The 15,303-nt window shown below is 45.0% G+C and overlaps 1 protein-coding gene across 3 annotated transcripts in view; it reads left to right on the top strand.

Annotated features, from left to right (window-relative positions):
- The window catches only part of PTPN14 (protein tyrosine phosphatase non-receptor type 14), a 171,608-nt gene that overhangs the window by 58,293 nt on the left and 98,012 nt on the right, over positions 1-15,303 (top strand). For 2 of the 3 annotated variants that reach the window (XM_019428332.2, XM_019428351.2), the window contains exon 2: positions 13,337-13,664. In XM_019428332.2, the coding sequence (XP_019283877.1) occupies positions 13,491-13,664 (174 nt within the window). In that variant the 5' untranslated portion in view covers positions 13,337-13,490. Of the gene's footprint in view, positions 1-2,908; positions 3,153-13,336; positions 13,665-15,303 lie in introns of those variants that run through there. The other variant, XM_019428341.2, reaches the window with a different exon arrangement.

Genomic DNA, 15,303 nt, shown 5'->3' with positions numbered 1-15,303 from the left:
TGACGCTTCACCAGCTGAGCCACCCAGGCGCTCCAGGGTTTAAGTAGTTTTAATTCCAATTTGGAAAAGGAATGCTTGATCTCAAGTGATTTTTTTTTTATTTTTGCTTTTTCTCTTAGTCAAGGTATGATTTATGTGGTGCTAAAAACAATATGGCTAATGAGATTTGTGTTCTAAGCATTGTTATTTATGAAGGGAGCATATATGATCAATGTGTATTTTACTATGTGTATCATCTAATTGTAAAAACTGGGCTTTGGAGCCCATCTCTGCCAGCTGCTTGCTTTGGAACTTTGGCCAGGTTATGTAGTCTGTTTCCTTATCCGTAAGCTGGGACTGTGAGGGTTAGATGATACAGTGCGTGCAATAGTCTAGCATAATTCTGACACATAGCAACCACTCAGATGATCTTGGAGCTGAAATGGTCAGTGATGACTGATATAATACTGAAGGAAGGCTTCTTCTCAATGTTTTTATATCTAGTATTTAGGAGAAGCAGTATTTAAAATAATAGTTCTTGGGGCACCTGGGTGGCTCAGTCAGTTAAGTGTCCAACTTCAGCTCAGGTCATGATCTCACGGTCCGTGGGTTCGAGCCCTGCATCGGGCTCTGTGCTGACAGCTCAGAGCCTGGAGCCTGCTTCAGATTCTGTGTCTTCCTTTCTCTCTGCCCCTCCCCTGTTCATGCTCTGTCTCTTTCTCTCTCTGTCTCTCTCTCTCAAAAATAAATAAATCTTAAAAAAAAATTTTAAATAATAGGTTTTTGTTTAACACAGTGTTAATACTCCAAAGATTGCATATTGACAAAGTAGATGTTGTGCTCTACCTTTTATCCCTCTGAGGATGGACCTGTTCCATCCTTTTTCCAAGCTCGTGTAGGCACAAACACATGCAAGATGACTGGCTTCGCTTTGGGTCTGCATGCCTTACTCTGCAGCTTTTCCAACAAGCTGGTAGTTACAGAATTTTTGACGGTTGTTGCTCTGAGTTCATAGCTAAAGATTGAGCTGATTTTTAATAACAGCATAATGCCCTAAATCATGTGGCTGTGCCAGAGTGCATTCAAACGTAATTCCGTCATAGATATGCAGTTCGTTTTTAGGCCCCCACCCTCTACTACAGATGATGTTTACTGCCCCATCCTTATACGCGATCCTTAAGATCCATTGCTTTTAAAGTGGCATTGCTGAGTTAGAGTGTGCGTTAATTATAGTGCAGAGGGATTTGGGGTGATAAAAGCTGTAAAAGCGTTGTTGGTTCCTGGCTTCTCACCATCTAGTTGAAGGATAGATACGCATTTTCTTTTCCCAGCGATATTTTTGCTTATGTACCAAGATTTCGGCAGACAGGGTTTGTTTGCAAGGAGATTTGAAATCCTTAATATTCTGAAACATAGGTGTAATCAAGAGAGCAAAGGGAGCCTCTTGAATTACGTTTACCCTGCGTAGCACTCGCTGTATTTATTAGATATGGCTTTGTGAGATATTGTACAAATTTAAGTTTCTCAGCTTTTAAGAACGAAGAGTCCGACCCGGGAACCGAAGCACTTGACGTTTTCGCTCCTGTTCCGTCCTCTGCCCACCCCCTACCGGGCTGCAGTCATCCCCTGCCCAGGGGGAGAGCCCTCCCCACGGGCAGCAGTGTCTCCAGAGGCCCCGGCTTGCTCAGCGCTGATGCACGCCACTGAGCACATCTTCAGGTCTGAGGTCACTAACGGTAGCGGGAATGTTAGCATGCTAACAGTGTTTTTATGACAGCCAAGTGACCGTGCTGGCAACAGGTGCTTTTCTCTGTCATGTCACTGAGGGCTACTTAATGTACAGCACGAGTTTTTTCCAAGAACCCACTTGGGTTGTGTGTGGGGGTCTCATAGGCAGGGGACCGAGGGAAGAAAGGACAATTACGATGGATGTCCTGCGCGTGTCTGTGCACGTGTGCTTGTCTGTTTATCGCGTGGGTGCCAGCCAGTAGCATGGGCATCGCTGTTTAGAAGCTTCGTTTTCTCCCATCAGTGATTGACTGTTGCTTACAGCAGTGGGGAGCATGCAACTCGGTAGAAGCTGACGCTGGCTCCTACCTGTTGCCATTCTTTCCCCCCTCTGATTCAGCTACTTGGCTCCGGGGAAGTGATTGCATCATTAACGCTTCAGAACCCGCTGGGTTGTATTCCTGACTCACTGACTTGGTCCCAGTCTCTGGAGCCCACTGTGCATCCTGTCCGTGGTTCCCAGTCAGTGAGACCTAGGGGTCTTGTATTCATGCTTCGCCTCCTTATGATAAATAGCCTTAGCTTTTGAAATTCTACAAACGTTGGCTTGTTGGAAAGCGATTCATACACTTGCTAACGTTGGCATTCTGTGTTTCCTTGGGCTTCCTGCAGTATTCAGTGAAACAGCAACAATAACAAGGACAGTGACTGCAAACATACAAATAGTGCTCACCATGTGCCAGACTCCGTGCCAGCCCTTGATATGTTACCAACGGGTGTAGTCTCGCAGCTGCACCTGGTGGGTATTGTTACCACCCCCATAGTATAAATGCAGAAAGGGAGGCAGCCTCTGAGCTATGGTTATACAGCCTGTAAGTGGCTGATGCAGGGAAATCGCTCCACATCAGGGTGAGGCTCACTGATGGGGCCAGAGAGACCAAGGAACATGGCGACGTACCCAGGGAAGCTGGGCACTGGCTGCATAGACCCCCTTGAAGAGAGTTGGCAGAGATTGCGTGGCTGCTGCTTCTGTTTGGATAGGAAGTGACACGGGTGAGTCCTCCCATCCGAAAGTTCTGGACATGCAAGGGGAGTTGAGGGAATTCAGGCATGGACAGGAAGGAAACGGGAGAGGGAGGTGTGGAAAACTTTGCTAAGGGAGGTCACTTGTAACAGCCTTTCACAAAGAACCCCTCTCTTGGTCAGCTCTGTCCCCGTTAGGGTGCACATCCCAGAGGAGGGTGAATGAAGCAGGTTGGAGGTATGTTTACCTTCAGCGAATTTCTTTCGTTTTGAGGAGTGAGTCATATGAACAGGCTGGAAAACCTCTTCGGTTGCTCTTGTAACTGTGTTTTTCAAATTGGTTTTTGAAGAGCTTGTATTGGTGTGCTGGGATTATCCCTCTCTGCTGCACACACTGGAACCGTAGAAGGAAAGTTGTCTAGGTAAGAGGCACTGGGTCGGGGGGAGGAGGTATAGGGTGCTGTGGCAGGGATAAGACCCTGATTCTGCTGCCATGCCGTCTGGATAGAACATCCTGGGACTGAAATTGAGTCACCGGCCTCAGGATCCATGTCTGCCGTATCTGGATCGAGTCCACTCGGGCTGAGCAAAGATAGACGGCAGATGGCATATTGAAGCCTTCCTTATAGAATGTGGTTGTTTGCTGTTGTCATTGTTATTTTCATATCACCAGGTCGTTTCCTACCCCCTTTCTGGGTATTTTAACATGGTTCATTGAGTAAGAACGTGGGGGTCAGGTGGTATCCTTAGTAACTGTGTGATCTTGGGCAAGGTCTTAGCCTCTCCAGAGTTGGTGCTGTCGTCTGTAAAAATGGGGGCATTAGGAATCACCGTCTCATAAGACCATTGGAGATAATGCTCAGGAAAATGCCTCTGTCATCGTATCTGCTTTAAAAATGGAGGTGCTTGCTATTGCCTTCTTGGTGTTCCAACACTCACAGGACTCTCCCATTCTTCTTCCCGGCTATGATTAGCTGTGACATTCCAGGACGCACATCACTGTGGGTGTAGACACTGACACCAGAAAGAACTGGATTTGGAGAGTTGCAGATTCTACTGTCTCTCAAAGAAGGGTGGAGTCTCGTAGGACAAAGCATTCCTGGCGTGAATAGACAGAGAAAGCTCATCAGAGAAGTAAGCCGGAGTCAGGTGCTCTGATACAGTCGATTAAGCAGGTTGGGCAGGAGGAATCCCTTCCCCTCTGCCCATTGGTTGTTCTTTGTACTTTTATCCAGCCTGTCAACTTTCCCTGCAAAAAGAATTTTTATTGCCCTCTTTTAACAATGAAATGAGAAATGCTCACTCTCAATTTGATCTAGTTAAAAGTAAGTTTTCTTTTGGAGGGGCAGGAGGGGTTACATGGAGGAAGAATTCTGACCCCCTTTCTCTGTAACATAGCTCCACAGAGTGGAGGATTTTTGCCAGGTTGCTTTACGAAGTGCCATTTAAGAAAGACTTCTTTATTAGAAAAAAAAAAAAAAGAAAGAAAGAAAGAAAAACAACTTTTTAATGTGGGAAATTTCAAGCGCATACAAAACCATAAGGAAAGGTATGAGCCTTGTCTGCCACCAACCGCAGCTGGCAACTACGTGGCCAATATTGCTTTATCCGGACCCCTGCAGTGTCCCCTTCCCATTATTATTTTTTTAAGTTTATTTATTTATTTTGAGAGAGACAGTGCAAGCGGGGGGTGGGTTCAGAAAGGGAGAAGGGGACCGAGGATCCAAAGTGGGCTCTGTGCTGACTGCAGCGAGCCCGATGCGGGGCTTGAACTCACGAACCATGAGGTTATGACCTGAGCCGAAGTCAGATGCTTAACCCACTGAGCCGCTCAGACGCCCCCCCCACACCCACCCCAGTCCTGTTATTTTTGAGTAAATTCCAGACAACATATTATTTTATCTATAAAATATTCAAGATGTGCTTTGAATGCCTTAAGAGTCTCAGTGAGGTCAATAATGAAAGCTTTCATGTTTTGAGATCCTTCCTGTGGGAAGATCACGTCTTTCTAGAGACCTCAGGGCGGTGATCCTCAAAGTGGGGGATGGGGTAATGATTTTTTTTCAGCGATTACCTGTGGGCGGCTTTTTCAAACTGCTGGTCCTCACAGACTGTTGCCCTCCCCCCCCCAACAGTCAAAAATGCAGCCTTTGATTCTTCACCAAACTGCTTTGCTATGAGTGTTAGAGCAGGAATAAACAACAGAGAACCACTGCTTGGGGTGGGGGAGTTGGGATTCCAGGTAATAGAGGCTTTACCACTCAAGAACCACTTTTTTTTTTTTTTTTTTTGGTTATTTTTAACCACTATGGATGGGAGTTTACAAGTTTACAAGTTACACTGTGTTTACAAGTATATTTCTTTACTGCCATCTTAAGCAAAATATGCTGGGTGTTATTCCGTCATCCATATTTACCACAGGGTACTTTCGATACTATCTTCCATGCTGTGGAATGCTTAATTTTATAGTCTGCCTCCCTCATTGCCTCTCTGTTCCCTGCCAGCATACTTTTCTTTATCTCCTTTCAGTCTGCTAAGGGCTAAGGAGCAAGGTATGTAAGGTATATAAAGTCAGAGTAAATGCACTGTGAGGGTGGTTTGTGTTTGTTTGTTTGTTTCCTGAGCAGACCATTAATAAGGATTTCGTGATATATGATTGCTCAGAGGATGTTTGCCTCCATTTCCTGATTTTCGGAGACATTCTGCACACATGTAGTTGCTATGTAGCCATTTTTCGTGGAGGTGAGGTACCACTCTGATGGGGTCCTGTAGCAGGAATCTTTGTTCTGACTTGCAGTGCAGCTCCAGATTTGGACAAATTTCTCTCCATCCCACCACTGAATGTTTGAAGTTGAGTTAGCGGGAGGAAAAGGAAGAAATTCAAAAACGTGGACATTCTGCATTTGTTTTTGTAGTTATTTAGCAGCTAAAAGTTAGGGGCTTGTGTTGTAAACCTCGCACAAAATTTTGCTTGGCTTCGAATAATGCAATGTATGGATGTAATCTGGGTATTCTATAGCACTAACATTTATAGAAGGAACTAACTCTAATTTTCACCAAAACGAACTACCTTCCTGTCTGCCGGTCTTTAAGGGGGAATCGGAGAAAGCATTTCCCGTTTTCCCATACTCTTTTTTCCCCATGCCCTTCTAACCCTTTTTAAAACTCTCCTCAGAAAAATGACATAGTACTTTTTAAAACTGAGCTGTGTCTCATGCGTGTTTATACACAGGATGGACTCATTGCATCATTTTTTCCTTTCTCACACCCAGACCAGGGTTACATAGTTCTGTGAGGTGTGCTTGGGAGTTGTAGTAATATGGAATGCTGGAAAAATGCCAGAGACTGTTAGTAAATATAGAATGCAGTGGAACAGCAGTTAGCTTATGTTCGTGATTTCAGAACTTATGTTCAGATTTCAGAAGTAAGCGTACATAATATAACGTGGGAAATAAAAAGATGACCGCGTTTAAGATTTGGATTTTAATTCCTGTCTTTTCCCTAAAGAAATTTAGTACAGGTAATTTAGTAAAGGGGATTAAGCTATCTTTGGTTGATATTATGAAAGGTCTCTCCACTTCTTACTCATCATATTTAAAATTTATTAGATCAGCTGACTGACTTTTCTATGAGAAAGCTGGCTTTGCTCTGTGTTTTACATTTGGCAGGTGTTTTGTTGATATGTTTAGGGGGAAAAAAGAAAGTACAAGGTGCTGGAAATCCACAGCTGATTGTTAGAAGATGGAAACTTACATATTAGATCTTCTTAGGAAGCTGATCGGTCAGGAATGAGTTTTAGAAGTGACTTTGAAGCTTTTCTGTATGTCCTGTCCTCTTCTGCTGTAACTTATTCTATGAAAGGCCCTTAAAGTGTGTTTACAGAGCAAATATCCCTACAAATTGCTTTCGGCAATCGGGGGCACACTGGGATTCTTTATCACATCAAGAATTCCCTTGTTGTTTTGGCAAAGAACTTCCATGGGATGTAGCATCTCTCTGGTCTTTGAGACCACGCCCAGTCTAAGACACATCAAGGGCTGGAAAAGACAGGCTTGGGTGGGAATGTTCTTATAGAAGTGTGGGTTCAATTTTTTACCCCCAAAGAGCACCAGTGAGCTGAATAACTTCTCATCCCTCTTCTCTGCACTTTTTAGCCTCTCTCACACCCTCACAAGTCAGATCTGTCTAAGGCTCCAAATTCCTTAGGTGCCACTGAGGTCATCTGGAGGCCCCTGCCCTACCTTGGCCTCAAAAACTCAACCCTTTCAGAACTCATTCTTTCTTTCATCATAATGACAAATATTTATTTAGCGCCCTGCCACATCCAAAGGCGACTACAAATCTAAACCTGACATAGCTCTCTCCCTTCAAAATTCTTGTGGTGGGGACGCCTGGGTGGCTCAGTCGGTTAAACGTCCTACTTCGGCTCAGGTCATGATCTCACGGTTCGTGGGTTCGAGCCCCGCATCAGACCCTGTGCTGACAGCTCAGAGCCTGGAGCCGCTTCAGATTTTGTGTCTCCCTCTCTCTTTGCCCCTCCCCGACTCGTGCTGTCTCTCTCTCTCTCAACAATTAATAGATGTTAAAAAAAAAAAAAGAAAAAAAGATTCTTGTTGGGGAGCTAAGACACACACGGGAGTTTCTCTGGGGTGAGGGAGACTGTGCTATGCCATCAGCTGTAGAGATACAGCCATTTGGATTCTAAGACCCACAGCAATTGGGAATCAATTTCCACTGAAAAAAAGAACAGCTGCTTCACACCAGACACTGTAAGCATGTTACTGACTAAGATAAGGAAAAGGCCGCAACCTTCTTACCCACTTAGGATGGGCTCTGGATGGGAGCGTTTCTTCTAATGATTGGCTCCTTTCTGCTCTAGGTGACAGTACACTGGGGATGACAAGGTGGAGTGCTGGGACAATGCACGGTTCTGCCCTTGGACTTGTCATCGCTTTGCATTCAACTCTGTGTTCTCTGCTTTGCCTGTTTTTTTGTTTTTAAGACTTTAGGTGGTCACGTACTCCGGTCCTTTCCACGGCTGTTTTGCTATCCTTTGAGCAAACTGGGCTTACTGTATGAGGGGGAAGAGGAAGGGGACCTTTATAGCCACTGAGTGCTCCACAGAAGCATTTTCTCATTTATTTCTCACAGATGGGCAGGGTGGGTATTATCTTCACAGATGAGTAAACTGAGGCAGGGAAAGGTTAAGTTGCTGGGTGTGCACTTAGGCCAGTTCCTGCAGGAAGATGTGCACATGTTCCCTTCCCTGAGCTAACTTTGGTTCTTAGAGAGGACCTTCTGTGCCCCTGACTTCACTCCTTCTGTCACATGGGTGTCCTTCCTTTCGGGGGAGCCTTTAACATGCACTTCCAATCCCTTCACACAAAGACCCACCGAGCTGGAGAGGTCAGAGTTGTTGGTACTTTCCTTGTCCTTTTTTTTTTTTTTTCACATTTGCTTTTTCTTCTTTTTTTTTTTTAATGTTTATTTGAGAGAGAGTAAGTAGGAGAGGGACAGAGAGAGGGAGAGAGAGAGAGAATCCCAAGCAGGCTCTGCACTGTCAGCGCAGAGCCCGATGTGGGGCTCAGTCCCATGAACCATGAGATCCTGACCTGAGCTGAAATCAAGAGTCAGACGCCCAACCGACTGAGCCACCCAGGCCACCCTTCACATTTGCTTCTTACTCCCGGTGACTCTCGTCACTAAAGGGCTGGGGTCTAACTCTTTTATCTGATGCTACTTTTCTCACTAAGCTACATCTGTGAAAAAGAGGATCAGCAGATGATGTTTGGAAATTAGAATAAGATGCTGTTTGTCTTGAAAAAAAAAAAAAAACATCGTGAGTCAGCACTATCGGCTTTACTATCTGTACTAACCAAGAAAAGAGTCTGTTTCCTTAAACTTCCATGAATGGAAGCAACATTTGCAGCTTGCTCTTATTTACTTGATATGTTCTTGAAGAGGGGACAAATAAAACTCATCCTTTAAGTGACTTCAGTTTTTAAAAGAGTTTTCCATTAAACAAAACCAAATCTTATGGCAAATAGAATTGACGACCCCCTAGTTTGAGCTCTTTTGGAAATCCAGTATCATCAGGAAAATCTACAGTTTCATAAGCATGTGACCTTTTTATGAGAATTTGGCATTTTGTTCTAGGTTTTACAATGTTCATGTGATGAAGTGAATATGCTGTGGCCCCTGAGAGCCACACAGGGAAAGTCGTCGGAGTCCCAGAGAGGACTTGTTTGTGATAGACTTCACATCCAGTTTCCCGTCTGGTAACATATCTTTTTTTTTTTTTAATGTTTATTTATTTTTGAGAGAGAGACATGGTGTGAGTGGGGGAGGGGCAGAGAGAGGGGGAGACACAGAATCCGAAGCAGCCTCCAGGCTCTGAGCTGTCAGCACAGAGCCCGACTCGGGGCTCGAACTCACAAACCTCGAGATCATTAAGCTGAAGTCTGGCACTTAATCCACTGAGCCACCCAGGTGCTCCTGTCTGGTGGCATATCTTAATCCTCCCTCTCTCCGTCTATCAAGGGCAAAGCAGAGGAAGGAGGCTTAAAACCCAGATGGTGCTGGGTCACGTGTATTGTAGAACTGTGTGCCTTTGTAAATAGTTAGGAGATGGACTCATGATAACAAGTGCTATGGATTCTTTGAGAGCTTAAACATGGCGGTTAGGGGGGGCCTGGGTGGCTCAGTGAAGGGTCAGACTCTTGATTTCCACTCAGGTCATGATCTCTTGGTTCAAGGGATAGAGCCCAGAGTGGAGCCTGCTTGGACTCTCTCTCTCTCTCTCTCTCTCTCTCTCTCTCTCTCTCTGCCTCTCCCCTGCACATGTGCATGTGTGTTCTCTCTCAAAATAAATAAACATTTTTAAAAACACGGCAGATAATTCATAGACTATCAAAATGTTAAAACTGAAAGGGACTAAGAGATCATCTCCTCTAACCCTATTCTTACAGATTAGTGTCACACAGATGGTTTACCTGGAATCATTTAGGTGTGACCCATCCTACAGGTAAGGGGTGTCTTAAATGAGCGCCTGGCAATTCTTTCCAGAAGCACAACCCTCCAACCACACGAGTTCTGGGCAGAAATGCCATGAACTTTTAATTTAGGTGAAAGATGTGGGTGTTAAAGACGGAGAAAACATGTCTCTAGTTCTGGAAGAGTTTAGAGTCAGCCTTGCTAATACTATTAACACAAGTTTGATTGCTATGTTACAATAGGCAGAAATGATGTGGGAGTTCAGACAAAGAAAGGGAGGGATTAGAGAAGTCCATAGAAAGAGCCAGCTGCATTTTCACCCGAGCTGTAAGGACTATGTTTAATACCGGTATTGAGGGTTGCCTTTTGTTTTGTTTTTTTTTGTTGTTGTTCCTTTGATTACGAACATTTTTAGGTATACAGAAAAGCTGAAAGAACAGTGCAGTGAATATCTGTACGCCCACCATCCAGATTTAACAACTATTAATGTTTTGTCATATTTGTTCGACTCTGAATCTGTATATGTATGCATTGGGTTTTTAGCCATTTGTAAGTAAATTATAGATATTATGACATTTTTACCCCTAGATATACCCACTGCCATCTCCTAAAGCATTCCATTTACACAAGCACAATTCTACTACCAATAACAGAAGAGGGGCACCTGGGCGGCTCCATCGATTGAGCATCCGACTCTTGATTTCATCTCAGGTCATGATCTCAAGGTGGTGGGATCAAGCCCTGTGTTGGGCTCTGCACTGAGAGCATAGAGCCTGCTTGAGGTTCTCTCTCTCTCTCTCTCTCTCTCTCTCTCTCTGCTCTTCTCCACTACTTGTGCACTCCCTGTCTCTAAAACAAACAAACAAACAAACAAAAAACCCAAGAAATTTATTAGTAATCCATTAATATCATCTCATTTCTGTTCCCTATTTCAAATTTCCCTAATTGCCTCATGTCTTTTATAGGTATCTTTTTAACCCTGGATTTGATTGAAGTTCACATATTGCATTTTGTTTTTATAAGTCCTACATCTCTTTTACTCCAGAGCACCACACCCCCCTCCGGCTCCCCCCCCCCCCCATTCAATATTTTATGTCATGACATTGACTTTTCAGACCAATTTTCTTACAACTTTTTTGTGGATACCTTACCTAGCAAGTTTCTTGCAAATTGAAGACTTAAATAGCTTAAAAAATCAGTATTTTCTAGGAGATACACTGCCAGATTGGCAGATGTTGCTTCTGACATACCATTTTTAGTAGCTAATCCATTTTAAGCTAATCTTTATTTGCAAAAGTAATCTAAGGTGACTGTAAAACGTTACAACACTTTAGAAATGCATAAAATACAAAGTGAGAGTTCTGTGTAATGTCACCTCTATGTGGCCCTAATGGTTAATTGTTTTAGGGAATTTACGTTCTTTCCCAGTACTTCATGTGTTTTTGTTTATTATAAAAACTACATTATCTGTGCATTTGGTGTGCAGTGTACTTTTTATTTCACTAACTGTGTGTTCTGGATGGCGTCCTATGGAATATATAGCAGGGATTGTTTTTAATAGTGGCTGGGATAAAGGTGTACCCGGCCGGCCACATTCTTTCATAGGTGTTTAAGGTGAGGCACACCCAGATGTAAAGCGCCTAGCCCAGGATTAGAAGTGTGGCTTATGGCCACGGAGCAAATATTTCTTCTGTTTGAGGCTCCCTGGTTAATATACGAGTTGAATCTTGGTGTCTTCTGCCTTGTTCTTCAACAAGGTGAGGGAATGTATAGTAGTCAACTCTTCAGCGTTCTGTATTTGAATCCTGACTTCTTTTTTTGCTTTTTGGGGTGGGTCCCTGTGTAGTCTTTTCTGCAGATATCAGGAGATCATCAGGTTGGTCTACCTTAGAGGTAAACATGACAGTCTGCCAACACAAAGTGATTTAGAAATGTTAATAGGTTTTACCAAGCCACAGTCTCTAGCATGTGTATTTTAAGCCATCATAAAACATACCTGTCATGCTAAGGAATGTGCCAGAGGGCAGGCATCAAAGACCGGCCGAGGGAGTCTGGGGAGTATGTTTTGCTCTGTTGTAGGGTTGTGCCCTGACAACCTCTGTGAGGCCTGGGGTACTGACAGGGAGTGGTTTCTAAATACTAAAGCCATTTTATTTATTAATTCAGGAATGCCTGTAAACAGTTACTCATATTTGCCCCTCTAAGTGTCAGGGGGCTCCGAGGTAGTTCTTTGGATGAAAGGTGTGAAGTCAGGCTGGACCTGCTTGACTTAGGGAATGGAGTTAACACGACAATCACATGAGCAAGAGATAGTCTTTTGGGCTTAATGGAGAAGAGAAAGGTGAACAGAGAGGTTGTCTGAACATTTCTGGCTTCTTTGGAAGATAACGATGAAGAAACTCCCAGTGAGAGTGGAACGGTAAAGCCACTTTTGCTGTTGTTTTCTTCTTGTGTTCTCCATGGTAGTGTCATCCCTTGAATTTGGTGGGACGTCAGGGTATAAGTACATCTCACTATTAGTTAAGTAAATTATCTTTAATTTGGTGGCAAGGCTTTTGCGTCAAGCATTTTGTAAAAGAACAAGATGACGGTAGGGCAGTTCCCCACATCTAACTGCCTGTTTGGTGAAGAAGAGCACAGAGTTGTGATAATAAATGCATTAGATTCACATATTTAAAACTTCTTCAAATGTAGAAAGTTGCTGACTTCCATTAAATGTGCATTCTCGGGGCGCCTGGGTGCCTCAGTCGGTTAAGCGTCCGACTTCAGCTCAGGTCACGATCTCGAGGTCCGTGAGTTCGAGCCCCTCGTCGGGCTCTGGGCTGATGGCTCAGAGCATGGAGCCTGCTTCCGATTCTGTGTCTCCCTCTCTCTCTGCCCCTCCCCTGTTCATGCTCTGTCTCTCTGTCCCAAAAATAAATAAACATTTAAAAAAAATTAAAAAATATATATTTAATAAATGTGCATTCTCTTCATTTTCTATCATCCGTTCTAAGTGTATAAAGTAAATAACAAAATAAATATTAAGATAAAAATAAAGGTAAATAGTGTTAAGGTAAAGAAGGAGGCAGTGTTGCAAAGAGGGAGAAGGAACAAGATAAGATTCTAAGTTCAGGATCAGCCAGTCACGTAAATCATCGAGCCTCACTTCTTTCCCCTGTAAAAGGGGGGATCAGAAAGCCTACCCCATCAGGCTGTTAATGAGGTTGAAATGAGAGGATCTATTTAGAAGTTACACAGTGTTCCAATTCCACCGCTACTGCTTTCTTGAGTGGACAGGCTGGTCCAGTGAAAAAAGCATGGGAATTCAAGGCCCACAGACGTTGGTTTGAATTCTGACGTTGCCATTCACCTTGTGCGTCTTTAGGTGAGGTCTTCTCATCTCTCTGATCCTCCGCGTCCTCCGCTGTCGAACGGATTTCATCAGCTCCCTCTTGTAAGATCAGGTAGAGCTCATGGGCTCCACCAAGAGGCTTGAGGGCTGCAGAGCTTGCTGGTTCTCGAACGTGGACGTCCATCCGGCCGGGGGCGTGTGCTCGCGTGTGCGGATCATACGCCGCGGCATCCGCAGCCTCCCTTGCAGCCAATGACCTTGCTGCTTCTCTGTTCGCAGCGATCCTCCGCAGCGCCGCACCGGGAATGGACACCTTTCTCGGCGTCTGGAGGAGCACGTGCGGTAGTGTCATCACCCAGACACGAAGCTGCTAAGGCCATCTCAGGGGCGTGGGCGCCGGGATAGGAAGGCGGCGTCCGAGGGCCACGCAGCCATGCCTTTCGGCCTGAAGCTCCGTCGGACACGGCGCTACAACGTCCTGAGCAAGAACTGCTTTGTCACACGGATCCGCCTGCTGGACAGCAATGTGATCGAGTGCACGCTGTCGGTGGAGAGCACCGGGCAGGAGTGCCTGGAGGCCGTGGCCCAGAGGCTAGAGTTGCGAGAGGTAACAGCGGGTGTGGGCCGGCATCTGAGCCAGAACTCACTCAAGGGACTGGCCACCTGTCTCTTGGCACCGCTGTGCTTTGCAGTCCCAGCCTCCTGTTTAAGAGGATCCTGTTGTCCTTGGCATAGGCTTGATCTCACAGCGTCAGTGGATCAGGAGGCCTGCTCCAATGCCGTGACAAGCAGGACCCCGCCTGGGGTGGCGGCTTCCCTTTTGTTACCTTCTATGAGGAGGTTGGGCGGGGGGTGGGGGTGGGGGACCGTGTCACGTCCAAAGTCATTGTCTCTCTTTACAGCCGTGGAGCAGGTTGGCATTCCAGCTGAACATCTAGGAGAAAACGCCCACAGAGGGGATGGATGCAGCTGCTTTTAGTTTTTGTTTGTTTGTTTCTATATTTTCCTCTTCAAAGAGGGGAAAAAATTGAAAAAGTATTTAAAGTGAGCATGACCAGCGAGGCTTTTTGTGGGCACATATAAAATGGGCATTTTGTTTCAGGATTCCTCATGACCCTCGTTTTCTTTCTGCTGTCTGTGAGCGTTTTAAGTCTTTTTATTTATTAAAAATTTTTTTCTTTTAATGTTTATTTATTTTTGAGAGAGAGAGAGACAGAACGCAAGCAGGGGAGGGTAGAGGAAGAGGGAGACACAGAATCCCACCCAATATGGGGCTTGAACTCCCAAACGGTGAGATCATGACCTGAACCGAAGTTGGACGCCCAATCGACAGAGCCACCCAGGCATTCCTAGACTTCTTTGGGCTTAAACAAAGCCAGGGTTGACCATGAAGGCAGTCATGTTATCACTCTTTAAAAGGAACTCTCCTAGGGCAGTATGTCCTTTATAAGAAGCAAGCCCTTAGTCTTCCAGTCTTAATTCTTTGGTGAGAGCCCTGCACACGCATATGCGTCCTGAGAGCCCCAGGGCAGAGTGGCCAGTGGTATAATTCAGTGGTTGCCAGTGCAGAAGGGACTGCAAGCCCCTGAGATTTGAGGAGCAGAAAAAGCTCTGTGGTTGTCCTGGGCCCTGTGACCACATTGCCCATTACCTCAGGGTGCTGGTTTGGGAGGTGGTGCCTTCTGGAGGTGATGGTGTTTGATGTCTTCCACACCCCTCATGACCCACCTTCTTCCGTAGGCACAAAGGAATTGGGGTCGGGGAAGTTCTTCTCCCCTTGGCATCCTCCACAGGCCAACTGTTGTATTCTTGGGGACAGTTTCACCTGAGTCCTTCTGTCTCCTGCCGGTCTTCGTGTTTATACTTCGGTTTCTGTGATCAGAGCTTCCTTTGAAGTTTCTTTTCCTGTATAGGGAGACTTTCCTGTCGCACAGCTACATGTGGCTTGGTAGCTGACCCAGCAAAATAAACATGGAAAAGTTTCTGCCTTTGCCCGTTGAGAGCTGGTTCCTTTTGGCTTATGAGTAGCACATTGGGGTATACATATTTAAAAATATGCGTGTGCATGGGCATAAAGGAAAAACCTTAATACTGGAGGTTGGTTGGTTAGAAGACTGGTGTAAATTTCTTGTGAAAATGTTCATTCTAGATTGTTTACAAAAGATACGCACTGGTTCCACTTTTGAGTATTCTCTGTAACTCACGGTGGAGTAACTAATCTTTGCATATACTGGGAGACAGCAGAG

This window comes from Panthera pardus, unplaced genomic scaffold, assembly GCF_024362965.1.
Source record: "Panthera pardus isolate Hobbes unplaced genomic scaffold, ASM2436296v1 HiC_scaffold_21, whole genome shotgun sequence".
In the NCBI taxonomy this organism is placed as follows: domain Eukaryota; kingdom Metazoa; phylum Chordata; class Mammalia; order Carnivora; family Felidae; genus Panthera; species Panthera pardus.
This window is presented reverse-complemented; position numbering and strand designations above follow the sequence as displayed.